General features: G+C 47.6%; 1 protein-coding gene across 1 annotated transcript in view; it reads right to left on the bottom strand.

The window, feature by feature from the left end:
- Positions 1–8,281: 8,281 nt before the first annotated feature.
- PINX1 (PIN2 (TERF1) interacting telomerase inhibitor 1) overlaps positions 8,282–27,299 on the bottom strand; it is a 71,088-nt gene continuing 52,070 nt past the window's right edge. Inside the window, exon 7 of the mRNA XM_082480804.1 lies at positions 8,282–9,834. Within this exon, the coding sequence (XP_082336930.1) occupies positions 9,241–9,834 (594 nt within the window). The 3' untranslated portion in view covers positions 8,282–9,240. The remainder of the gene's footprint in view (positions 9,835–27,299) is intronic.

The raw sequence follows: 27,299 nt of genomic DNA, 5'->3' as shown, positions 1-27,299 counted from the left end.
AGCCCGGCCCCCCCCCAGCCCGCCCGCCCACCCCCCCCCGGCCCCGACCCGCCTCTAACCCGCTGCGCTGCCCTCGGGGTCCCCGGCGCAGTCCCAACCTCCCGCCCGACCTCCCCCGTATTTATCAGCTCCTTGGGAAAAAACCTCCTCCAATGACACCGAAGGTACTCGCTGCTCCTCCTTGTTTGCAAACTCCTGAGCTCCGGCCAGGAGAAAACTTCTCCCCACCCTCTGCCCGGCAACCAACCCCCCCCCCCCCCCCCTCCTCCGGGAGGGGGAGAGGAGGGGGCAGCACCCCCCAAAGCCTCCTCTTCTCCTTTCCCTCCTCCCCTCCCCTTTTATTATTATTATTTTATATTATTTTGCCTTTCAGCTGAAGGAGGGAGCTGGAAATAGCCCTCCCACCCCTGACCCCCCCTCCCCTTGCACCTCCAAGCCCCTAAAACTTCAAGTCTGGGGCAAACGCGGAGAGAGGAACTGAGATTTATCTTTTTTTTTTTTTTTTCTTTTTTTTTTTCTTAGACTGGTCTGGAAAGCAAAGGAAAATGGCTCCAAACGGATGGTCCCCATAAGGGTGTAAAAGGTGTGTCGTGTCCCTCCCCCCCCCCCCCCCTCCCCCCCCCTGGCTCCCCTCCCCAGGTTTTGGCAAGCTGCAACGTGCCTGTTTGTAAGGGACAACCTGTCCCGCTGGCAGCTCCCCCCCTTTTCCTCTCCTCCCCCCACCCCTCCTGCTTTAACTGCTGGTCCAGGCTGTGCTCTGCCACCCTGGGTGTGTGTGTGTGTGTCACCCAGTTACCCCAAATTCCTAGGTCGCCTGGTATAGGAGGGAAACTGGGACCCAGTGAACCTACTGGTGGGTGCTTGTCCAGCCTGGCTGGGCTCCTGGGTGGGCTTTGCAGGGGCCACACGGGGCAGGGGCCAGGACTGGGCACAGCCCAGAGGGGCTGCAACGTCCCCAGTCGGTCCCCACTGCCCGTCCCCGGGATACTGGGAGACGGAGGGCCAGTCTGATGCTTTGCAGCCTTATTTCTTACTGCTGCGCTTTACGGAGCGCTGCCCCATCCCGCAAAAGCCACCCCAGCCCGGCTGGGATGGAAGCGCCACCGTCACGCAACAATATTCCCCACTAACCCCAGTTTGGTGCTCCTGAGGGCAGGAAAGTCACCCCCGAGAAGCATTCCCCCACCGAGGATGAAAGATCTCCAGGAAGGCGATGGGACCAAAAATTCCCCAGCCTCCCCCCCCCCCCCCCTCCCCTTGCTCAGCTCATCCCTGCGATTTGCCCCGAGGAATATATTTAGTCGCTCGACTCCTTTATGATTCTGACCCCCTGACATGGGCTTGCAGGGCTTTGACGGATGGTGGATTTCCTCTCCGCCCTGCCAGAAAGCCGGGAGATGGGAAGGCATTTCCTCGGCCGCTGCCCCATCTAACCCACAAATGGAGTGTGTGTGTGTGTGTGTGTGTGTGTGGTGGGGGGGAAAACCCAGCGCGGATCCCAAGCCGGGGGGTGTTTGTGCAGGTCGGCAGCGATTTCCCACGTGCCAGGGTGTTCCTATTGACTCTTGTCAGATTACGAGTGATGGAGAGCGCAGGTATGTAAATGTAAGCCGTGAGGGTGCGGGATCCGCCTGGGTTTCCTGGTCTCTCCCCCCCCCCCACCCCGGTTCCCACAGGAGCAGCATCCCCGCGGTTCCGTTTTCTCGTGGGTTATGACGATTTGGGGGTCCGGAGAGGTGGAAGGTGGAACTTCGCTTGGGGCAGGAGCGGCAACTGCCCGCGCTGAGCTTTTCCCCGGGACCGAATTAAAACCCTGCGGAAGCAACAACATTTTCCAAAGGAACTGATTAAATCTATTAAAGCTATTTACAAGCGGGCTCCATCAGAGCTGCGTTATCTGGGAATACAACAGGAAGGCAACTTCTCTTAAATCTAAAAGGCGCAGGAGATTTCCTGGTCTCGGGACAGATTTATAAACCCTTTCCACACGCAGACAAGCACGCCGGCACATAGCCGCCGCCTTTCATCTGTGTTTTGGACACGGCCCGCGCCGTCCCGGGCTCCGCACAAGCGGGCTCCGCTTCCCTCCACAAATCCCATCCCACCGCTCCTTGAAGCGCCAGGACGGGGCAGGGAAGGAGGATGCCAAACCCTCTGGTCCTGCCCCAAACGGGTCCCTTGGGGGTTTTTTGATGATGATGGGGTGGGAAGTTGCTGCAGAGGTTGGCAGCAAGAAGTTGGAAAGAAAACCCGCAACATCTTTTTTTTTTTTTTTTTTATTATTATTATTATTTGCCTTTAGTAGGGGTTGGCGTGCACTGAAGAAAACCCCAAAAAACTTACCCAAAGTTGCAAGGTTTTATTTTGAATATGGCGGTGCTATTTTTTAACCCCCCGGGATGCACAGCGCCTGGATATCATCGTTATTTTAATAAAAATAATAATAATAATAATCATTCTTTTTATAATGATAATCAACATTTTTATAACAACCATCATCATTTTTATAAGAATCATCATCATTTTTACAACAATCATCATCATTTTTATAAGAATCATCATCACTTTTCTAATAATCATCATCATTTTTATAAGAATCATCATCACTTTTCTAATAATCATCAACATTTTTATAATAATCACCATCATTTTTATAATAATGATGATATTTATACTCCGGGGCCTCCATCCTCGAGGCCTGACATTTTTTTTTTTTTTTAGTAGTAGTAGGACAATACATCCCCCCTCAAGGGAAAAGAAAAGGAACAGATGAATTCCACTGGAGCCCTATTACAGGACGGGCGGCAGCGCCTCCATCCCGCACCGCCTTCCCAAGGATGGGAGGAAAGCTCCCGGGGGTTGGGGGGGGGATAAGGTGCTGAGCAGGGATGGGACCCGCGTTCGACCTCCCGCCGCTGCCGCCGGTGCCCGGAGGCTCTCGGAGCCGCTCACCGGGTCCTCCCGGTCCTCGCTCTTCCCTCCCCGCCGTGGGGGGTAATGCGGGTTGATCTCCCCCAGGTACGGCGGAGGGGGGAAGGGGGGGGAAAAACTCGTGTGGCTTTTCACAACTTTGCCCCGCTCCCCCCGGAGACGCGCACTGGGATTCCCGTGCGGTCGCAGGGCAAAAATACCGCAAAATAGTTCTTATTTGGATTTTTCTCCCAGGCTGGAAGACAGCACCTTCCTAAGGGCCCCTACGCCACAGTAAAATAAAAATAATAATAATAATGATAATAATGATAATAATGATAATAATAATAATGAAAACCACTTTTTTTCCCCTTCTCCCCCTCTCCTTTAGCACCCAGCATAATAATAATAATAATAATAATAATAATAATGAAAACCACTTTTTTTCCCCTTCTCCCCCTCTCCTTTGGCACCCGTCATTCTGATTGCATTAGTGAGACAGGTTTCATTCTGCACCCAACCTCAAATGCTGGTACACCACCACCACCACTAATAATAATAATAATAATAATAATAATAATAATAATAATAATAGAAACCACTTTTTTTTCCCTTCTCCCCCTCTCCTTTAGCACCTGGCATAATAATAATAATAACAAACCCCACTTTTTTTTCCCCTTCTCCCCCTCTCCTTTAGCACCCGGCATTCTGGTTGCATTAGTGAGACGGGTTTCATCCTGCACCCGACCTCAAACGCTGGTTAAACCTGTCCTGGAGGGAGCTCCGCATTACATAAAGGCGGCTGGGGCCATGTGAAAATGCCACTTATTTAATTGCGACCCTATCAGGGTAATTAGCAGCAGTCGGGGGTGGGGTGGGGTGGGGAAAATCAAACCTCCTCTTTTACTTTTTCTGCTTACCTTCCCCACTGTGGCGGAACGCGTACCTGTATCTGGGGCACAGGAAGAAGCAAGAGCTCTCCCAGGGCTTCGAGAGCGGGGAAATTACGGCTAAAAAGCTCCAAGCTAAAATAGACCGAGCGAGACAAAGGGTGGAAGAAACCTTTGTTCTCCCCATTTTCACGGACGGGGAACAGCGGCAGCAACTCCCATGGGGTCAGGCAGAAAATCCCTGACCGAACCCGGCTTTCGCGCCGCAGAAGAGGCGAGACCATCCCCGTTCTTTATAAAAACATCCCCTTTTTGGCCTGGATCCGACACCTGGCGTTGTACTCGGCTTGCAACCGGCGGGTCTATTTTCATCCCCCCTCCCGACTCCCGCTTCAGAGACATTAAAAGGCGTGAGAAAGCGCAAATCCTAAATTAGCTCAATTTTTCGCCTGCTCCTTAATTATTGATGAAGCTCTCGTTTCCCCGGGGCGGTTTTTTGCAGAGGCAGCTGGGGGTGCCCAGCAGAAGAGCCGGCTCTCGGCGGTGCGGCTCCCACCCAACCCTGCCCCGCTGCCCGTCCTCCCCGGGGCCACCGGGCTTTCCCCAGGGATCGCTACTGGGACCAGTTATATATCCGAGGAGGAGAAACCAGAGCTTTCGCCTTATACAGCCCCGCAGCGAACGACGTAGACCAAAAAAAACCAAAGGAACAAACAAAGTTGCTAAAATTTTCAGCGCGCGCACTCTCGTCGCGTTGAACGCTTCTGCTCTATTTTTAAAATGCAGCTCTAACAGTTAAAAAAGAAATATATTATGGTCCCTTTGGGTTAAAATACTAAATAGTCCCTTTAGGTTGAAAGACTAAATGGTCCCTTTAGGTTAAAAGGGACTAGCAAAACTTCCCTCTCGCGCTTTAAAACGGATAAAAATGGATTGAGAGAAGAAAAAAAATATATCTTTGAGTGACTCAGAAGCCGAATTTTAAGTCCCGACTTGCTGCGAAATCGAGCGTCAATTTGGCATTGGAACCACCTTCCCACTTCTGCCACCGCCAAAGTTTTTTTATTTTTTTACCAGTTTTCACCAGTCCCCACATCACTAAAAATTTGCTTATCCCAAGTTTGCTTATCCCGGTCCAGGACAGGGCCGGAGCTGTGGTTATTGTCCGAGTACTCCGTGAGCTCCAATCCTCGTCCACGAACACCGGGTGGATGAGATTTATTAAACCCTTCGCGTAGCAAAGCCCGTACTGCCCAGGAACGGGGAGGAATGAAGCAAAGGACCGCCTCAGATGTCAGCACTCCTCACGCTGTTTGAGGACACGCTATTATAAGATCTTTTTTTTTTTTTTTTTTTTTTTTTAAGACAGGCGTGATGCTATGCAGCGTTTCCAATAGGCTTTGTGCGGTTTTCCTCTCCTCTTGGAGCTTCCTTCCTCCTCTTAACGCCGGCAGGTTGGGAGGTTCCATGACGTAAATTGTGCCTTTTGAAGGGGGATGCTTCAAGAACGTCAATCTTGGGTGCTTAAACAAGAGAAAATTGGTTAATTACATCGGTGCCTTCAGCTAATTTTCTTTGCCGAGAGCTGATCATTTGAAAGGAGTCAGCACCAGGACTACCTTTGGCTTAAAGGAAAATGGCAGGAATGGAACGCGCCGCTGAAGTGGACGGGTCCCCAAGAGCGCTTCTTAAGTTTCACAAAGCAGCCGTGTCTCGGATGCTACTTAAAGGACTGAATTTCACGTAGACGTAAGGATACAAGGTTCGGGAATCTTCATGGGTTGTCTTGAAATTTGCACTTAATAGTATCACGCATCTGTACCTTGAAATAACCCTGGTTGTTCCTTCTGCTTCACGCTGGTTGGGCGTAAAGCACTGGAAGTAGTACCTCTCGGAAAGAAATCCAAGGAACGGTGCCTGTTCCACACATCTGGGTTGCCATGTCCCATCCTTGGCTGGAAGGAGGGTTCCGAGGAGTCGGACGCAGCAAGATCAAACCAGCTGAAGCCCATAAAGCTCACGCAGACTTTGATCCGATGCTGGTCAGCGAGTACTCTTCCATGGCGTCTTCCTTTCTAGGATGCAGCTGGGTGCTTGGCAGGTAAGGACAAGCACAGAAGTCAGCGTATATATCGCCGTGCGCAAACTCACAACCACAAATGCCGTAGCGTGGCGCGTAGCAGCCTTCGCACCGACACACAATTTCGAGGCTCAAAGCGAAGAACACCACTATACCTGCGGAGAAGGGAAACAACTCCCGAGAAACCATCACCTGCGTAAGGCTCCCAGCGCGAAAAGGAAAATTTTCATCTATGTCACTGGTGACCCGGGATGACCAGAACTGAAAACATTTTAATATCTATGCTGGGTGTGCATCATTCGCCATTTGGAAGTAAAAGCAGAGCGGCGACTCTCATTTTGCTTAGTTTCTGGGTAATTTCACTTGGAGATACGTAAGTCGCTGCTGCGATGTGCGAGTTCAACGGACGAGTATATAACAAAAGACCCTGCTGTTTAAAAGTCTTCTTTTCAGGGAAATGAACCCCAGTCATTTCTTTGTGCTTACGTTCTGCTCATTTCACCATTTGGGTAATGACGTAATTCTTTTTCTTCTGCTTTCGAACAAAAGACTTTCTTGCCAAACCAGAGTTTGGTTAAAACTGGACTCGCAACCCACTATAAACAAACAAACAAAAAAATAAAATTAAATGATTTATTACTTTGAGACACGTTCCTTTCGTCGCAATCCTGCGTTTCACCCGACAGTATCTGGTAAGAAGGGGCTCTTTGTCGAGTAGCGCAACGTTGGCTGAGCACTAACACACCCAGAGCGGAGCGCCAACGTGAACTGCTGGGTTCAAATGTCAAGCCAGTATGATTCCCCCCACCCCCCAACCCCCCCTTACAACCCATATTCTGCACAGGCTCCTTCTCTTTGAGCCCGAGGCACACGAAAACCCTACATTTCCCGGGATAAAGGGAAATTCCCCCTTCTTGTACAAACGGGGAATCTTCTGTTTGTAGCGGGTATTTCCACCCGAGCCAGATTTAAACCCTAGCTAGGCTGCGCTTAATTGTGGTAACGCCATCAATTTAAAGGTTTACTCCCGGTTTTATTCTTTCCATAACTAACACTGGAACCCGGCCAAACGCTCCGCAGAATCAGCACGCAGAAACTCACGGCAGATTAATACGGAGAACAAACAAGCAAGCCCAGCAGTATTTGGAGAAAGAAACCCTACTCCTCGCCTAGCACCTTTTTAAATTGAAATCCCAGAGAGATTGTAAAGTTTAGCTGCTTTAAGACTTAAAAAAAAAAACCAACCCATCATTGGAACCGGTCGAGCTTTCGGCTTCTGCTAACAAACGAAAATCCAAACTTGGGGTGAAATTCGAAAGGCTGCTTTGAAGGGCACCTACAAAACTTGGGAAGCTTCAATGTAACGTGAAAAATTATTTTGCTGTCTTCTTCCACGGAGAAGATTATTTTTTTTCACCCCCAGCACGGAGCTTACGCACAACTCTGTAGCAACGCCGCGGTATTGAGTGGCGTTTCGTCGTAAGGCAGCCGGGGAACAAGCCCAGCCCCAGCGGCACCATAATGGCCAATATTTGTATAGCACCCAAAAGCAAATGCCGCAAGGTTTAAAAACAACCGGCACGCCGGCGTGAAACGCGGAGAAAGGCATCTCGCTCTCCCTTACAATAAGTAAAACTGCAAGAATTTCGCTGCAACGAATGAGCACGTCCTGAGGGCAAGAAAGGCGCCCGGGAAACCAAGATATCTTAAAAAGGAAGAGTTCAGCTGCAACTAAACCATCTGAAGCCACGTGGGCTGTGTACTTCAGACTAAATTTCTCCCACAGGACAATGAAGGCAGCTTAAAGAAATTTTTTCGTATTGACATCTGCATCTTGACAGTGTTTTTCAAACCACGTTAATGCAACACAACTGAGCTGAGGCTATATAAAAAAAAAAAAAAAGCACCCGTTTCATTCAGCAGAGCAGGAGGCCACGGGGATGTTTTAGATTTACGCTGATGAAACTCAAAGTCAAACAAGCTGCTAACGGATTTGAATTCTGGTCAGCTACTCCGGATTACGCCACGAAAACTGGCCGCCTTGCAGGGCTGCGCTGTCAATCTGCCGTGGCCAAAGCAGCAGCAGAACCGGACTCGAGGATGGCGAATGCCTCTTCCCATTCCACCGCTTCGCTCCCAAACTCACCCACCTCTGCCGACACCCCTGAGCTGAGCGAGACTGAGATGCCAAAATCCAGCCCGAGTGTTTCAGCTGCCGAGTTTCAGCACTGCTTATTTCCAGCTTTACAAATAGAAACAAGCTCTGATTTGGTTAGAAATCTAAATTGCAGACTTTCGATGTGATTTCAATGTATTTTCAATATAAATGGCAATACCAATGCAACCGACCAGCCATGCTTTTAAAATCTGTTTGGTCTCCTAAATTCCCAGAGAACTTTGCTGCACCCAAGACAACTTTTTGAGTTCCAGATGCACCACTGAAGGTAACCGGAATGCCGCCTGGGAACCGAAGATTTAGAGACGGTTACTACAGGCACAGCTCCTTTCGCTTTGTTGCAAAGTTACAATTGCTGGACAGTAGTTAACAACTGGTCAGGAAACAAAGGGAGGTATTTTTATTTCATTCTTTAGTACTGACACTCCGGTGTAAGCCTTTAATTGGAACAAGTATTTCGGGAAGGAACAGCATTCATTTTAGATGTAAAAGGAGATCAATGAAAAAATCAGACGCGACTTTGCAAAAAATCAGTGGAAAAATACACACAGCTTTGCAAAACCCCTCCTGTTTCCAGAAGCAGAGCCGGGCTATCGCAAGTGAAAACAAGAGTGGCTTTAATAATAAAGGCAGTAGTAGGGTGACTTGTTTTTTTGTTTTTTTTTTTTTTTTTTATTCCCCCCTGGATTGAGAAAAACACAGTCACTGTGAAGCGGCGGATAATAATTCACTGCCTTTCCCAGTCTCAACCACAGCGGTTAAAACCAGGCCTGATTTCGCTTGCTGTCACCCGACTTGGACGAAGTCACAGCAGAGGGAAGCGGGGCTGAAGGCAGCACAGGGTCCGCCGTGTTAAAACGTCGCTCCCGCGAAGCCACCGAGGCGGAGCGCCTGCCACGCCGGCAGAGGCAAAACCGACCTGTGATTTATCGAGTGTCGCTTCGCAGCCGTGCGGAGCCTCGGCCCTACGCGTGGAGCCCCTTTTAACACGGCACCGAAGCTCACGTTGGCCTGTCACCGTGTGTCGCCTTGAAAGAGCTGTATTTAAACGCAGGCTGTGGTCTCGGAGGTAGAGCAGCGTGCTCAGGACTGGGTTCCGACGTGACGCCTGGCTGGTGCGTTCACAAAGACTTCTCCTCTAAAGTTCAAGTCACCTCAGGAGTCCCAGCTTGACTCTTAAATGGTTAAACGTGCTTGCAGTGCTTCTTTTTCTTTCTCTGCGCTCCTTCGATACACTCATCTGTCTCCTCTTTCTGCCTTTTGTGTTTCTTTTTATGGCGTTTCTTTCGCTTTGCCTCAGAGTCCTCTACGCTGAGGTCTTCCCCATCAGATGTTCCCGTATAAATTTCTCCATTGCCCACATTTTCGTCACAACTAACGCTTTCCTCTTCATGCTGCGCTTTATGTTTCCTTTTCTTTTTCCCTGAGCGACGCTCATCCAGTTCCCTCCCATTCAAGCCACCTATCTTAGATCGCTTCACTTTTGGTTTTTCGCAATGCTCTGCACTCTCTGCCTCATCTCTCTTCTGCTTCTTCTTTTTCTTTTTGACTTTGGTTTTGAGTTCTTCGGAAGGCTCCAAAGCTTCGTCAGCCGTTGGGCAGGAATGGTCTACCTTCGTTTCTGTTTCAGTCTGGGATCCCTTCAGTTTTGCCATGCGCTTGGCGAAATATTCCTGTACAGTGAGAACACTCTTGACTGTATTGTAACCGTCTGCAGGCTCAGGCAGCCAGCCGCTTCTCCGCTTCTCTTCCCGGGCCTCGGGATGGGTCATATCCTCCTGCAGGTGAACAAAGAGGAGCGGGAGGGAGAGTCAGAACTAACGGCTTTAAACATAAGGTTATTTTTTTTTTCTGCGCGCTAATAAAAAAAAATTAAAAATTAAAACCCAATATGGTGCTTTGAAAATGAATTGTAAAAGTGTAGACTTGGGCAGGAGCGAGAGGCAACCCTTAACGCACAAGGTATCGTAGGTGTAGGGAGAAGAGGTGGCAGTATGGAAGGCAGCGAGGGAACAGAGAACAAGACAATCCTCTGTCGGGTTGAATGTCTTACAGTTTACCCGCTCCTGTGCAACCCGTGCAGGTTATGTACAATACTATCATACTCGGTGTATTACACGCGCTTTGCGAAGGCGCATGTCTCTACAAGATATGAAACGACATGAAAAATAACACGGTACGATCTATTAGCCTGTGGCATAAAGGAAATCCCATGCCTGGAATACCTCTCCAGCGAAGTGCGAGAACTTATGATCTACGGCGCAATCCGGCATCGATGCATCTCTTCCATCTTATCTGATCTTTAAGAAATGTTTGTTTCGGAGCTGGTTTACTGTCGTTGTGTCCTAGATGTTGTTATTTAAACACGCTCCATTTGATCATACGTTATCAGATGGCAAAACCAACATCGCAGGTTGGATCTTACAAGGCCTGTGCATGCACAAAATAAATAGCTGCTGAACTCTCGCTGCAGGTGAATATCTATGAGAGTCTAGCGTCTAGAAAGTAAATATAAAACAAAACCCGAAGCATAGCTCCGGAGCTGGGTGTTATGCGCGGCATGAAGAGAATCGACTCTGAAAAAGCAACGAACGCAACAAGATGAAAACGCGTATCTTGTTAAATTATCTGTGACATACAAAATACACAGCCCAAAAAGGCAGCTGAAATTCAGACTGGTTTGCACGGATACCGAAGCACTCAAAAATCATTGCGGCATACTCTTCCGCTTGGCAAGTGTCACAAATGACTCTTGGAAACGTCCCAAATTTTACACTGCTTTTAAAAACTTTGTTTTAAAGCCCCGTATGAACGGCAGGTAAGTACGCACACCTCCCTCGATGGGAGAAGCTGAGCAGGTAAGAATCGCGTAGAAACCTGACCACCGCCTGGCCTACAACGCGCTTCGTGAGCGGGGAGGCAATCCACACCCTCGCGGCAAAAGCGGCGAGTATGACAGAGACGCTTCACCGCTTTTCCATTCATAAACGCAGGGGTAGATGAGAGCATCCACTCTGCCCGCGCGTCTTGTTACGTGAACTGAAGTGACTATAAAACGCAACCAAATCAGAGCAGTAATATTTCATACCCACTTTCACCGGCATTAAGTGATACGCAGGGTGAAGGCCGGCAGCAAACTGGGAGATGTAATACCACTTATCTCAACGCTTTACAGTTATTGCATGATAGCGCAGATAAGTGATCTGGCTCTCTTCAGGGCATCGTTAAACTTGCGAGCTGAAGCGGGGTTTATTAGGGTTTGTGAGTAAGGTTTCGCAGGTCTGACTCCTTCTGCGCCCATCACCTTTACTCACAGGAGCAGGAATGCAAAAATTTGTGTCATTAGCGATGCATCAGGAGTAGCGATTTCCTCATACATCTGCTTTCCAGAGAGCTATTCCAGTGGAACAAAAGTAACGCCGCACTTGAGATTCCAGTGATGTTTGTGTGGGCGCTTATAAAAAAATAGGTACTTTTCTCGTAGGAATACCTTGTAGTGTACCTTCAGGTAAGTTTACGAAGTAACTGAAACTATTTGGCTTCTGGCAAAGACGTCTGCAAAGAGGTGTTGAACCCGGGGGGGGAAAAAACCGCACGTGTATCCACACACGTCTATACATATAGACTACATTTGGAAGCTGCAGTAGAAGTTTGACAAGACGGAATCCACAGAATAAACGGACCGAGCTACGCTTGTGGTCGCTGCCTTTTTAACAAGATACACCTCCCAACCCACGCAAGCAGCGTTAGCGTGGGTCAAAACCAGACGCCCCGCTAAAGCAGAGCTAAGCAGGTCACTTGCTTTTCCTTTTCCTCCTACCCACAGCAGCATTTGGACACCTCGGGATTGCAAAACGACAAACGGTCTGCCAGGTTTTCTGCCGCGGATGCCAGCCAGAACAGTTTCCCTCCCCTCCCCGACATGTCAAACGTACTTGCGCCCAGAACGCCGATTACCCCCCTGGCCAACCAGGAAAGGATTTTCTCATTCCCTCGGTGACTTCAAGTCCTGACAACTTAATTACTGTAATTGAAGGCAAATATTACTCGAACCCTACACATTTCTTTTATAAAATACATTAGACATTAAAAAAAAAAAAAAAAACAACAAAAAACCAACAATGTTCCTTTGGTTAAGCTGAGGAGTTCAGAAGGCATGCATGATCCCAGAAAATAAGAACCTTGCTCAGAAACTCCTTTATTGATAAGAATTTTAATAACCACGGGCCACTGAACACAGAACTAACAGGGCATGGAGACAAGCAAAGAGGTGCCAACCCTAGAAAACCTTTCAGTTTAGGAAAAGTTTATGTGAAGCCATAAATCACCTGGAAAGGCCGTTAAGTGCCAGAAGTGTTCCCCCTCCCGTGATGTACCTGTCCGAGTAGCCATGGGAACACCACTGAACTCTAAACACGGGTTTTCTCTAACACAGGCGACTCGCAGTTTATGCGATTCCTCCCCTGCTTGCCCCAACACACACGTATAAAAGTCTTGAAGAAAAATAAGATACATATAACTCAGATGGGTACGGTGCTGCTGCAACTTCTGAAAAGCAATTTATTACGCAGGATAAAAGAAACACTCCTGCTCTGAAGAACTGATGAGCACGTAAAAGGCAAAGAGCAATCGTGCTGTAATTGGTGGGAGGGCTGAAGATGGGGCTTTGGAGGAGATAACGTGTGTCATAGAATCATGGAATGGTTTGGGTTGGAAGGGACCTTGAAGATCATCGCGTTCCAACCCCCCTGCCCTGGGCAGGGACACCTCCCACTAGACCAGGTCCACGCTGCCAGTTCCAAAATTGCCAACAAAATGGGGCTGAGAAGATGAAGTTAAAAGGATCTGGGAGTAGTGGCCCGAAGGGAATTGGTAGGATGGTCCCAAGCAAGAGAAAAGGACTGCTTGAAACGTGGTGTTAAATGTGGAGTTATTAAGAGGAAACAAAAGGTAAATTCAAGGAGAGGCTGGGAAGTGCACAGGAAAAGATGAAGGTCAATTATAGCCAGAAGTCCCCTGTAAATATCATCTGTTTATGTAATTAGTTAAACGTATGGAAAATAATCTGAAGCACATAAAGCACTCTAAGTACCACCGTTGTTTTTTTCTGCCTGCTTTCTTCACCTGAGACACACAGTGCTGATTTAATCATTAAGTTAGTACGCTAAACTTGGAGAGTGAAATCCTGGTTCCCTTGATTCCGGCAGGATCAGGATTGCATCTTTAAGGCAGGAGGCTCTCAGAGCACCTTTCAACCACAGTTATTTAGTGAAGAAAAAAAAGAGGGGATTATGGTCAATTATATAAAGAAAACAATTCCCATCACATCATGAAAACCATTTGGCAACAGCAGAAGTGGACAGTATTCAGACACCTCATGAAATCAAATCACTCTGAAACCCCAATATCTTCAGAGATTTAAAACCTTAGGATGAAGAATTAAAATCCAAAAAGGAAAACCGTATCTGCGCGTTACTCAGGGAGGAAAAGCGAGGTATAACCAATCAGCAAAGACAAAAGGGTGCTGGTACATGAGCAACAGAAGCACCTTGGGTTAAGTCAGTGAAGTTTCCCTCTTCAGACTCCAAGAGTTTCTCTCTTAGCACTTAAAGCTTAGAACAGGGGAATCAAAAAATCTACTACGTGGTCTCAGATCTGCCCCGTGTGAACTACCACCACTTAAGGCAAGTGATGTCGCATGCCTTTGCTTCCTCATTTGCAAATGAGGGGCTACTAATTCGCAAGCAATTTTGTTAGCTCATATTCACGGAAACACCACAAAAGGAAAAGTACAGAAGCATAACGGCAGAATAAAGCTAAACTGTAATTTCAGTAGATTCCCACTTAACTTAGAGAAAACGGGCTAGATGAAGGAAGGAGCGACAAGGCAATCACACGATCATTTGCAGCTTTAACACCCAACAACCCCTTTCTGCAGTCGGGCTGAACCACAGCCATCACCTACTTTCTTGTTGAGAAACCGTAACAATAAGATTAATATAATCCAGTTCTGTTTCTGCTGCTTGCAGATCCTCGCCCCAGAGGTGCGCCGCTACGACCCCCCACGCGGCGCACAAACCTCGAAAGGCAGGAACCGAGGGCATCCCTGTATCTTCCTAACCCAGGTCTAGCCGTAGCGGAGAGAGAAGCGCAGCAGATTATTCGCGAAGAGTCACTCCGGAGCTTCGCAGACATTAAGGATGACAGAGTCTCGCTTTAAGGAGTTGACAACTTCAAGTTAAGTATGAGCATAAACATTTGGATTGGGATCAAACAGGCAAGAGAGTGAACAAAGACTTGCAGCATGATGAGTTTAAGCGGGATTAAAATAAATACATGCATAAATAAGGCCACGTACCATCAATTCTGGCATGAGAACAGGTACCCAGGAGGCTCTCACGTTTTCAATTTGCCCGATTAAGATTGGTATGCTGCAGACAGCATCTTATGAAGAACTAATGGTAACAGACTTCCAACACCGAAAGGGCTGATGCAAACAGAAAAAGGGACAATTTTCCCTGCGCTTATGAGGCAGAGGACGAGCAGCAGCAGATGTAAATTACCGACACGAAACTCTGCTAGGAGGAGAAATCTATCGGTATTTATGTGAAGCCTCAACAAACCACTGGGAGTCTCAACCACTGAAAGCACCTCGGACAACTATCAGGAATGTGTTAGGTGGAGTTCATCCTTGCTTGGAATGGAAAATCTGGACCCTAGAAGCACCTTCCAGCCCTCTAATGCTTTAAAAACTTAAACAGGGATACAGCTTGACCTCCTGGTAATAAAAGGGGGTTTAATGGAAGGCATGAAAAGCAGGAACACTAAACCGGGAAAGAAACGGTAAAAATTCAGGTCACCTGCAATTTCCTTCTTTTGTTGGCGCTGGTACTCTAATCACCAGGATTCCTCACATAACCATAGCAAGGTTTAATTTTACTACTATTTATATTGAGTGCTAATATAGCAAGGAATCCACTTATGGGAAATGGAACGAAAATCCTGAATGTCTAATACCTGGCCGGGCTGTATGACATGACAGCACTTTTTAAAAGGACAAGTTCCAATTACCAGAGAGAAGCACTTTCCTGTTTGACTCCATTAAAATAAATTCTGTGCTAGAATACATTGAAAAACCACTTGGTTATTAACTACTTTACTCCACGTGAACTATCAGCTCTGTCTTTACCCAGCAAGGACAAGGGGAGAGGTTAGGAAGTAACTAATGGAAAGGGGACAAGGAAAAACCTTTAAAAAAAAAAATAAATCCGTTTTCTCCACGGAATTACGAAGATCCGTTTTTGCTACACCTGCCGCCACCTGCAACTGCACAGGAAAGAGCAGTCAGACTGTTCTTCGTGCAATTAAAAAGGCCAGGAATTTTATTGTAATTAATCTCTGCCTAGAATAATTTTGGGGTTATTCACAGAATCGTTGATTGGAAGTGACCTCTGGAGGTCTTCAGTCCGGCCTCCAGCCCGGAGCAGGACGACCACCAACGCTAGACCAGGTCAGCTTTTTGTAGCGGAATCGTGGAAACCTCCAAGGATGGAGGTTCCACAATCCTTCAGGATACCCATTCCGACAGGGCACTGCATGCTAGCGAGGAGGTTTTATTGCCAAGTAACAGCACCCGTTCCATTCCACTGTATAAATCTATAGGTGTTTGGGTTTCAAGCACATTTACACTGTACCTGCTGACTCCGTTTTTAATTGTAGCCTTAAATTCCGTGGTGATGTGTTTCTATTAAAACTGCATTCAAATTCTCCCAGGCTGTCTCGTAATTCCATTTTATATTTTTGCCAAGAGCTCATCCTGTACCTCATAAAGTGGCCAATTTTAGCGTTTTCACTCATTCTTATAATTCACGCATTATTACCGCTAAAATAGAAAGCCACCATCTCTCTTGCCGAATGCAGCAGTATCTAGGTATCCAAAACGCCATTCGCTTGTCATATAAACAACACATTTTTACTGCCGTACGACGTATTGGATCCCAGCCTGTTCCCATCAACGAAATGGGAGCCGTACAACAAGCTGTAACGCTCAGCCGGGTTTTGCCTTCAGCCTGAAAACAACAGCGTAACAGGAAGCGACGGGGTTGCAAAAGTGCAAGGGATTAAATTTTGGCCAGAGACTTGATTACAACGATAGTCATGGGGATTCATTCCGGCTGTCATTAGCAGATCCTGGTCAGTCCTACAGTACTAACAGTTACAGTACGAGCAGTTACAACACCTGTATTGCTAATGTCAGCTTGGGAACCCCGATACCGCGTTGCACAGAGCACACAAGCTTCCTCCTCCTGTTTTTACACTTTTCAGGAAAAAAAAAAAAAAAAAAAAAAAAAAAAGAGCATTCATTAAAGTTTTAGCAAACAAAGGCAGTGAGTAAAACACAGGAGCAGAAGGCGGCCCGCGAAAGGCTAAGGGAGAACACACACAGTGAGATAACGTACAAGAGGTGCGGAAGACTGAAGGCACACAGAATCACGGAATGGTTTGGGTTGGAAGGGACCTTAAAGATCCATCTCGTTCCAACCCCCTGCCCTGGGCAGGGACACCTCCCCCCAGCCCAGGTTGCTCCAAGCCCCGTCCAACCTGGCCTTGAACACCTCCAGGGATGGGGCAGCCACAGCTTCTCGGGGCAACCTGCGCCAGGGGCTCACCGCCCTCAGAGTGAAAAATTTTCTCCTGATATCTCATCTAAATCTGTCTTCTTCCAGTTTGAAGCCATTCCCCCTCATCCTATCGAGGGCAGGAAAGAGTTAAAAAGTCAGCACACTGCAGAGAAAAAAAACCTTTTCATATCTTGAAAGAGAGACACTTCGATATCCTTGTGACATCTCATCAGGCTCTAGCTACACTGCTGAGGCCAGCAAAACCTCTCTTCCTTCGCATTTCCTTGCAAATTACATCTGTGCGTTAGACTGAACATAAACAAAACTAAAGGAAGAGATTTCCCCGAGGATCTCTCTTTTGGCATCACACAGAGAGCCAAACATACTGACTTCACCTTCCCAGAAGCACCTAAATCAATTCTAACCCTTCTGTTCTCACCTTGAATAACAGAGGAAATACGGTCCGGCAAAGTGAGCGTAGGACTGGGAAAGTCACGTTTCCCAAGTTCTCTTCCCAGAGATGGTGGGAAATGCCGGAGATGAAGTTATTCCGTCCAGCTCTTGTACAGGCTATGAAAGTGCAAAACATGCCTTATCAACTACACGAAACTCGCAGCAGAGCTGAGTTTCATCAAGTGTTTGTAAAGTGCTTTGAGATCCTTCAAAGAGGCATCGCAGATGTGAGAGGCACCGCGCAAGTCCCGAAATAACTCCGCTGTTCCTCTCACCTGACGGTGCTACGTGGCTATGACACAGCCAACGGACACATCGCAGTTTTGGTCTGTTCTGCGATATACCCATTTATAATCAAATCACCAAAAGACTCTCAGATATAGTATTTTAAAGGAGTGGGCAGGATTACAATCAAATCAGTGCAGACTGGTCTCTTTGTCCCGTACCCATACTCTAAATGCCAATGCCTTGGGATGTCCAGGAGAGCCATTCCAGTAGCGTAGGCATTATCCACGTGGCACAGCACTGTATGGCACACACAGAAGTAATCCGAATCTTCTTCGCATACTATTTTACTACTGTCATGTCATTCCCTGGGCACTTCTCATCATCCCTTTGTAACACGTGTGGAATAGGCAGCTGCTGTTAATCCTTTCTAATCAGGATTGCAGGAGACCAAACCCTTCTCGATTCCGAGTTCAGGATTTCTTCCTATACCCCACAGACACAAAAGAAACTGAATGGACTATATTAAAACATTGAGATTCTGGAGCGTGTCCAGAGAAGGGCAACGGAGCTGGTGAGGGGTCTGGAGCACACGTCTGATTGAGGAGCGGCTGAGGGCCCTGGGGGTGTTCAGCCTGGAGAAGAGGAGGCTGAGGGGAGACCTTCTCGCTCCCTACAGCTCCCTGAAAGGAGGGTGTAGCGAGGGGGGGGCGGTCTCTGCTCCCAAGGAACAGGTGACAGGACAAGAAGAAACGGCCTCAAGTTGCACCAGGGGAGGTTTAAGATGGATATTAGGAAAAAGTTCTTCAGGGAAAGGGTTATCAACCATTGGAACAGGCTGCCCAGGGAAGTGGTGGAGTCACCATCCCTGGAGGTATTGAAAAGATGGGTAGACATGGTGCTGAGGGACACAGTTCAGTGGTTTTGGCAGTGTTAAGCTGATGGTTGGACTCAATGATCTTAAAGGTCCCTTCCAACCTAGACAATTCTATGAGGAGTAACAAGTGGGCTTGGCCAGCCAAACTGGGAATAGAAGCAAAGGTATTAAGAAGGGCTCTGAAGCTTTAAGATGCCGAGGTAACCCACTGGGACAAAGGACGCAATAAAAATGATTGGAATTAGCCAGAGGAGAGGAAGGAGTTCTGGTAGCAATTCTGAGAGCAAACACAGCCAGCATCACAGCTTGGCTTCTGGCGGAAGAAACCCCGTGTCCTTCGAAATCCGAAAATAATACCTGCCTAAAACTTCACTTCTATCTCTTTTCTAATAATAAATGTAGAAAGGCATATCTGTGTGTAAATATAGTGCTTCTAGGAGCATCTGAAACAGATCATTTAAACGGCCAAACCTTCACTCCTTTCCCCTTCCCCTTAGAAAACGCTTCTCCAAAGGAAAAGGCACACTTGAAACTCTTCCGCTTCTCTGCTCCGAGAGGGTAACACGCCAGAGCTGAGCCGCGCGTGAAGATCAAGTCAGACCTCTGTGCGAGGGTACAGACATTTCCTGTTTTTCAGCACAAGCAGTGGCCGAGGAGCTGCTGAGAAATACCCTGTGTCGCTTTTTAGTCACTTATTTGTTAAGCGTGCCCTCACCGTGACTTGGTTCCTTCTCTCGAAGCAGGTGCGAAGAAGCATTCGCAGCGCAGGAAAATGAATCAGAAGGTGACAATTTAGAGCAGCGCAGACCATAAATACCAGCAGAGCCCTCCTGCCTGAAAGCCCGCAGCCTAAAAGACAGAGGCAGAAAAACAGGACAAACAGCAAGAATGCGAACTGAAACCTGAAACACCACTGCACGGATGTGTATGCGTGTTTTTTTCTTCTCTCCCATCTATAAGGGCGTGAAGAAAAGAGTTTGTCTGAGGAAAGGGTTTTATTTTTCACGGAATATCATTCATGTGGTATACATACAGTTCATATGGATCTTGACAGGCTGAGAGAGTTGGGGCTGTTCAGCCTGGAGAAGAGAAAGCTCCATGGAGACCTTATAGCGGCCTTCCAGTACCAAGAGGGTGCTTTACAGGAAAGATGGGGAGGGACTGTTTATCAGAGTGTAGTGATAGGATGAGGGGTAATGGCTTCAAACTGGAAGAAGGCAGATTTAGATTAAATATTAGGAAGAAATTTTTCCCTGTGAGGGCGGTGAGCCCCTGGCGCAGGTTGCCCAGAGAAGCTGTGGCTGCCCCATCCCTGGAGGTGTTCAAGGCCAGGTTGGATGGGGCTTGGAGGAACCTGGGCTGGGGGGAGGTGTCCCTGCCCAGGGCAGGGGTGTAGGAACGAGATGGATCTTCAAGGTCCCTTCCAACCCAAACCATTTTGTGATCTTATTCTTGTTTTCAGGAATTCAGCCAGTACAGCCCTGCAACTATAACCAAGCCGGGTAGAATCTCCCCGCAGCCGCCTGTCATAAACTTCTGCATTTTTTCTCCATCGCCGCCTTTAGTTTTGGTGCTTCCTTGCACAACTATTCTGACGAGTCAGCTCTGACAATTCAGATTAGCGCCCATCCTCTCCCCCCCCCAAACCAACCCAACTCTTCCACGCTGTGCTTCACAGTACTACCCCGTTTTCAAACACAGACCTAAGCACTTCACTAACCGTGCTGCCCGTGTCCTACCTTACCCTTTTACTATCTGATATGTGTAACATCCTGCCCTTGTTCTGTCCATCATTTTCTCGTAAGCTCTCTGGGGAAGCAATTAGCCCACATGTGAGCACTATATGACATAATTAACAAATAATAACCACCGAGAAATGTAGGCCAAAAAAGCAAAGTTATCAGAGCAACATTTCTGCAGAGACTTGTATTGTTCTGTACTCACTTGCAGCGTTAGCTCCCGAGTTCCTGGAGGCACATATTATATACTCCGAGCAGCGGAAAAGCAAAGGTGAACACTGTGCTTTAAAGAAAACATAAGCTGTTCTGACTTCATTTGGATTTATAGGCTTTGCTATTTTTCCACACTCATTAACATTACCAGGGTAAGTATTTACACAGAACACGACAGTTAATAAATTTCAGAATTCGAGGTATAATTTGGTTCTAAATTAACTTTGGCAACAAGAGCATCAAAGGAAGGAAAGACAGGATGACTGCAACCATGAGCAAGAAGCAACACAAACTTCCAAAGTGACATCATTTAGTATGGAAAAACTGCTTGAGGAGGCACAGACGGAACCTCTGGTTTTGGGTATCCATCCCCACCCTCCACAACAGGCAGCAATTGTTGCCGTCCTCACAAGGAAATCCTAAAAACTCCCTCTTATTTCAGCAGGAAACAAAATATTTCCCATTCCTGAGGTTTCCTACTGCAGGACAGGTATTTCAGCCTCTTGCACGCTTGCTAGAAAGTGTAGAGTCCTGGGTACCCCTTCAGTGCCATCTCTATCTCCTTGATACTGAAAAATGGCTGTTAAGGTGCCAAAGCAATTAGACAAAGGTTTCTAATAAGCCTGAAGTCGACTTCCCACTTCATGGGGACCCGGGGAGCTAAGGAAGCATAAAGGAGGATGAAAGAAAAGAAGAAAAGGAGGAAGGATCAGTTTGGACTGGTTATTGGGAGAAAGAAAGATGGCACTTGGGATGTACAGAATAATGTTCAGGAAAGAGGGAGAAAGTATATGATTACACCTCCACATTTCTCATCCTTGAGTATGTTCGCAACGGCGATTGTACTCTGAAATACTGATTTCAGATACAGCAATCATAGAATGGTTTGGGTTGGAAGGGACCTTGAAGATCCATCTTGTTCCCACCCCCCTGCCATGGGCAGGGACACCTCCCACCAGCCCAGGTTGCTCCCAAGCCCCGTCCAACCTGGCCTTGAACACCTCCAGGGATGGCGCAGCCACAGCTCCTCTGGGCGACCTGGGCCAGGGGCTCACCACCTTCAGAGTAAAAAATTTCTTCCAAATATCTATTCTAAATCTCCCCTCTTCCAGTTTGATGCCCTTCCCCCTCATCCTATCACTACATGCCCTTGTAAAAAGTCCCTCTCCAGCTTTCTTGTAGGTGCCCTTTACGTACTGGAAGGCTGCAATAAGATCTCCCTGGAGCCTTCTCTTCTCCAGGCTGAACAGCCCCAACTCTCTCAGTCTGTCCTCATAGCAGAGGTGCTCCAGCCCTTGGATCATCTTTGTGGCCCTCCTCTGGACCCGCTCCAACAGGTCCATGTCTTTCCTATGTTGGGGATGCAGCTATAATGTAATGTAGACACAGAGGAGAGCTGTCTTCATAGGTGGGGGGCTTCAACCCTCTGATCATCTTTGTGGCCTCCTCTGGACCCACTCCAACAGGCCCACGTCCTTCAACACCAAAATAAGGTAGTCCCTACTGAGAACATGACAGTGAAGAGAACATTTCAGCCACAAAGCAGGTAGAAAACTTGTCATCAAGCAGTTGGCAGTACCTTATGGGCAATCCCTGGAGACTACAAGTGCCAGCATGACCTACGCAGCCTTGTAGCCTGAGCAAGACAGAGCACGTACGCTGTGACCTGTAACAAAGATGTTGGCCTTTCGTGGTCAGTTTGTGAAATCTGCAATCTTCGGCAGAACTTTGGCTCGATCAACTTGCAAAACGACTCATCTGTTTTAACCTATGTAAGCAAGGCATTTGAGAAGAGAATAGCTTAGATCAGCATCTACAGTACCAAGGCCTGCTTCAATGTCAACGAACATCTTAACTACCCAAGTGAAGAAGACAGGTCTTGTGCTTCAGAACCAACGTATGATGTTGAGACAGTTTGTACCCTCACAGTCAGGGTCTTATCTGCTTTTCTGCTCACAGGCAATCCAGCTCTGATCTCCCAAGCATTAAAGGTGAAAACATTTAGTTTATTTGTGTTTCACACCCGTATCTACCCAGACTGCTCTTGGGTTTACATTATGTTCTTCCCCGGGAGCGAAGAGCCTCACTGTCCACCTTCAAACCCCTCCTCGGATTTCACTTCCTTTGGCTTGCCTTCCATAGCTGACCTTTGTGTTTCTGCGCTGCTTTTCTTGCCTCCCTTCGACTGCCAGTTGGACTCGATGATCTGAAAGGTCCTTTCCAACCTAAATGATTCCATGATTCTGCACCTTGCAAACCATAGCCTTCACTGCACATCCTTCTTTGCTGCTTCCCCTCCTCCTCACCTTTTCTTTTTGTGACGGTTGCTACTGTAATTTTGACCTGGGTGAGTTTTAAAGACACACGTGTCTTTCATTACGCTAAGTATTAGCTTTATGGTACTGCCTAAAGATTTAGCGGTAAAGTAAAAACCGACAATGAGAAAATCCCTGTGCTTGTAGTTCCAAATAGATTTCCTAAGATTTTATTATTAACACTTTATGTAATGCCCTAAGGGGACCGGAGCGCTCTATGGTTGCCCAGTGAACCACACAAAACACAGAACCTGTGCCTCAAGGGACTTGCAGGTTAAAGCTATGAGTGGGTACAAAACAATACAAATAATTGCCAGGTAGGCAATCCCGCAGGCAGCGTGCTTTTTCCGAGCCGGAACGTCTCCTGGCACAGGAGCTTTGCAAAAGGAGAGGGAATGGGATGCTTATCACAGCTTAACAGCAAACTGCTCCAGGAGTAGGCAGCAAAACGGGGAGAAGACTGAGGAGGAAATGTTAGATTAAAGGAAAGCCCAATTTGTTCCCAATGTCTCATTCGCTCCTAATACTCCGCTGTCTACGGGTAAGCAATGGCAAACAGCATAAACCACAGCTGCTGCCTCCAGTCCCTGGGCCACGTCATGGGAAGATGTTCCATGGAGAGGGAGGTGGTGCTGGTTGGGGTCTCAACTCCTTAGTGGAAGGCTTGGAGTAGTTCACCTAGATGTCCTAAGTGTACCGAAGAAGAGAGAAACCAGATGTCAGAGAGCAGAGAAATTCTTCCTTTACGTTGAGCACTGAGAGTGGACAAAAAACGAGGAAAAAAGACCTCTGCCCAACAGACCTGAGTGGCCTGGCATGTACAGACTCACAGACTGGTGAGGGCTGGAAGGGCCCTCTGGAGCTCCCCCAGTCCCACCCCCCGCCAGAGCAGGGGCACCTCCAGCAGTGGCACAGGACACATCCAGGCGGGTTTGGAATGGCTCCAGAGGGGGAGACTCCCCCCCTCTCTGGGCAGCTGTGCCAGTGCTCTGCCGCCCCCACAGGAGAGAAGGTCCTCCTCAGGTTAAGATGGAACTTCCTATGGTCAAGTTTGTGCCCGTTCCCTCTTGTCCTGTCACTGGGCACCACTGAAAAGAGACTGTTCCCATCCCCCCGGCACCCTCCCTTGAAGGATTTATAAGTGTTGATAAGATCCCCCCTCAGTCTTCTCTTCTCCAGACTAAAAAGCCCCGAGTCCCTCAGCCTTTCCTCATAAGAAAGATGCTCCAGTCCCTATATCATCTCTGTAGCCCTTTGCTGGACCCTCTCCAGCAGTTCCCTGTCCTTCTTGACCCGGGGAGCCCAGAACTGGACACAGTGCTCCAGATGTGCCTCACCAGGGCAGAGCAGAGGGGGAGGATGACCTCCGTTGCCCTGCTGGCCACACTCTGCTTGATGCCCCCCAGGATGCCATTGGCCTTCTTGGCCACCAGGGCACATTGCTGGCTCATGGGCATCCTGTTGTCCCCCAGGACTCCCAGGTCTCTTTGCACAGAGCTGCTCTCCAGCAGGTCAGCCCCCAGCCTGTACCAGTGCATGGGGTAATTCCTCCCCAGATGCAGTACCCTACACTTGCCCTTGTTGAACTTCACAAGGTTTCTCTCCACCCAATTCTCCAGCATGCCCAGGTCACGCTAGATGGTGGCACAGCCTTCCGGCATGTCAGCCACCCCTCCCCTCTGCAACAGTTCAGAAGCTTTAAAAGGGTTTTTTTTTTACCCCCAGTTATGATCTAAAAATCCACCCTTAAAAGCTGCTTTCTACTCTTGCTTTCCCACCTTTTCAGCCAATCTTCCTACCGCCCTGCTCCCCTTTCATTCCACGAGCCCTCTGCTAATCCCTTCTGCTGCTGCCCGCAGGAGCTGGGTGGTCCCTGCGCCCTGAGCGGAGCTCCACCAGCGAGTCAGCCAGCCTCAAATCTCCGCACTGACTCAGCAACGCCGGCTCAGTTTCATTTCTTCCCTTCATTACCCCACACTTAATGCCCCAAGAAAAGCAGGGGGGTGGAGCCACGGAGTTTTTAAAGAAGCCATTCCAAGCACAGATGAAGGTCACGGCTACTCCAAGACCTGAGCTACTTTTTTTTTTTTTTTTTCATTTCAAAATGAAATGCTGTAGTAACAAAATGACAATTGTAGTGACTCTAAGCAAAGCAACGTGGCTTCCTGTGGCTTTGCACCTTGCGGCTGGATGACCCCATAATCTAATGAAGTGCGAGTTCTGATAGAAGCTGTTCCTGTGGTTACGGCATTCATAACGGCTTTCCTCTGTGTGGATTCTCTGATGTCTAATAATACAGTTGAGCCCAGCTGGGAAAACAGTTTGTCTTTTCTTTTTATGCCACCATTTATTTTCACAAAGAGGAGGAACTTAATATCTGTAAGGCTGCTGTCTGCCTATGTAACATGGTTGGAATCAGTAAGAGAGGACGGAATAATCATATATGCTTAATTGATCTGAAAAAACAGGCTTAAAATGAGGTAGTACTTTGGTAGTTGAAATGATAGCAAAAGAAATTCAGTGTCGATAAATATAAAGTAATGCACTTGGGTGAAAGACAACCTATCATTGAATAGTATAAAAATCAGGAAATAAGGACACATTTCAGCAGTCCATCCAGTCTCCTCCTGCTGCTGATAGTTCGGCACGTCTAAAATGTGACATACATTAGTAGTTGGATAACTTTAAAAGCAGCACACCACACGGATGCAGGTTAAAAAGAAAATCCATGTAACGCTGATTAAAGAAGTCCAAAGTCCCCAGCAGTAAAGCGAAGTGCGCCAGCGCGGCTTACCGTTAATGCCCACTCATACCACCTCTAGAGCGGTTCCTCAGACCTATCTCCTTCATGAGAACATGATTTGTGCCGAAAGGCAGGTGCTGATTTAAGATGGAAGTGAGGCTCAGTGAGAAATAGGAAAACAATGACAGCATAAACCACCACTAAAGACGATTTAGAGTAACTAACCAGCTCATTTCTGTGCTGAAGCAGACAAGAAGCAGTCACAGAGTCTGTTCCACCACCTCTGCTGCAGAGGAAATCACCTCTGGAAAAGGGGCAATAACATACAAATGGAAGCGGTGAGGGTAACGTGCAGATGGCAACCATTAACACGACTATTTTTGCAGCAATCAACACCTCTTGAAGGGAAAAAAAGAATCCATGCTAAGTCATAGGTGGTAAAGAAGCCAACACATCACTAAAGAGGAGGAATTGTTCAATTATTATTCTGGATATGAGCATTGCAAATGTAGGCACTAACATCCATGTTACAACCTGTTACCAACCGCAGCGTGTCGAAGGGATTAAAAGCTAATGTCGCACCACCATTCCTCTTAAAATCCAGGTCAGGGTCTTCCAATTTCTCAGCTTAAACATCCATACGGTTGCGACATCAGACCAACTTTGTTTGTTCCTAATGAAAGAGGTGATTCACTTCCTTTCAGGGAGCTACACCGTAAAATGTTGATTAAAGTGCAAACTGCCCCCAAAATTTAAAGCAGAGCAAAAAAAGAATACAAAGTGAGGTGTAAAAGAAGATGGGAGTCGAGGGGAAAATCAAAGCAGGGAATTCACCAGGAGGTAGAGATTTTATCAAAGCGATTGGTTCATTAGGCAGAAAATTTGACTGTGCATTAACACCGTGCGGCAGTGTTTTTTGTTAGTGAGTTCTTCAGGGCAGACACCTTTGTCTTTATACTTGTAAAACACCAATTAGTATCTTGGGCAGACTACAAACAAATCAACATTAAAACAAAGCAGTGAAACAGAACCATTTGTATATCCTGTTAGGCCTGGAGTCACTAGGACAGATTCAACTCTCTGGAGAGGGACCACACTCTCCTTTCCCTAATAGTCTCGCCCGTGTGTGCAGCGCGTCTGCAGTACTTAAAAAGCACAAACTCTGATTTATCTCTGTGCTCCGGTTCAGGAGTTCACCGTAAGATCCCACCCTGGGAATTCTTGTTACACTTTTTGTGTATGTGTATTCAAGATAGCTTTAAATTACTACAACTGCAGGAGCAGAGTCCTCCGCAAGCTGCAAAGCCCACCCAGGACCCTGTTAGCCACTGCACAAGCCAGCCCTGTGGCATCACTGCTTTCCCAACGAGAACCTGAAGGTACCTCTTGCACATCTTCTGACGGGAGACGGGCACATCTGGGAATTTAAAGACTGCGGGAATGGACTACAGAGAATGGAAGGAGCCAGATCTGGCTCAGTCTTGTCCATACGGTGGAACTGGGAAGGGTCCATAGCACAAACCATCTCCAGAAGCACCAAAGGGGGTTTGTCTTGGTGAGACTGTGAAGCAGAGCTTGGGAGGGAATTTATTTATGTGGATGGCTAGTCACCAGGACCCAGGAGGAAAAAGGAGTACCAAACTGTATTAGCAAAGGCATACGCAGTAACTCAAGAGAATCCCAACAACACGGCAAGCTTCCCTTTCAACCGGTTCTTCCCACACACAGCTTCTAAACTGGAAAAGCCATTTAAGATTGTTGAACTCCCTAACACACGTTCCGAGGAAAGGCTCGACACAGCAAATGATCTGTTGGTTTAGGGTCACGGTAATGGTTAAGATGCCATAATACAGATTCAGAGTCTGAGCCTTCCCCTGATTCACGCTAAGGGCTGGCCAGGTTGTACTTGCTGTAACTAGAAAGATGGTAATTTAGACTCATGATTGAAAAAACCTGAAAATACGCCAGCCACATCTCTGTCTGGCATGCCAAAAGCTATTAAAATCCCAACCAAGGCTACAAGTAGGAAGGCGTGATTTGGGGTTTACAATTCCTAG

Source organism: Vanellus vanellus (assembly GCF_965231255.1).
Source record: "Vanellus vanellus genome assembly, chromosome: 3".
Taxonomy (NCBI): domain Eukaryota; kingdom Metazoa; phylum Chordata; class Aves; order Charadriiformes; family Charadriidae; genus Vanellus; species Vanellus vanellus.
Note: the sequence above shows the minus strand (reverse complement) of the source record. Positions and strands in the feature narration are given on the sequence as shown.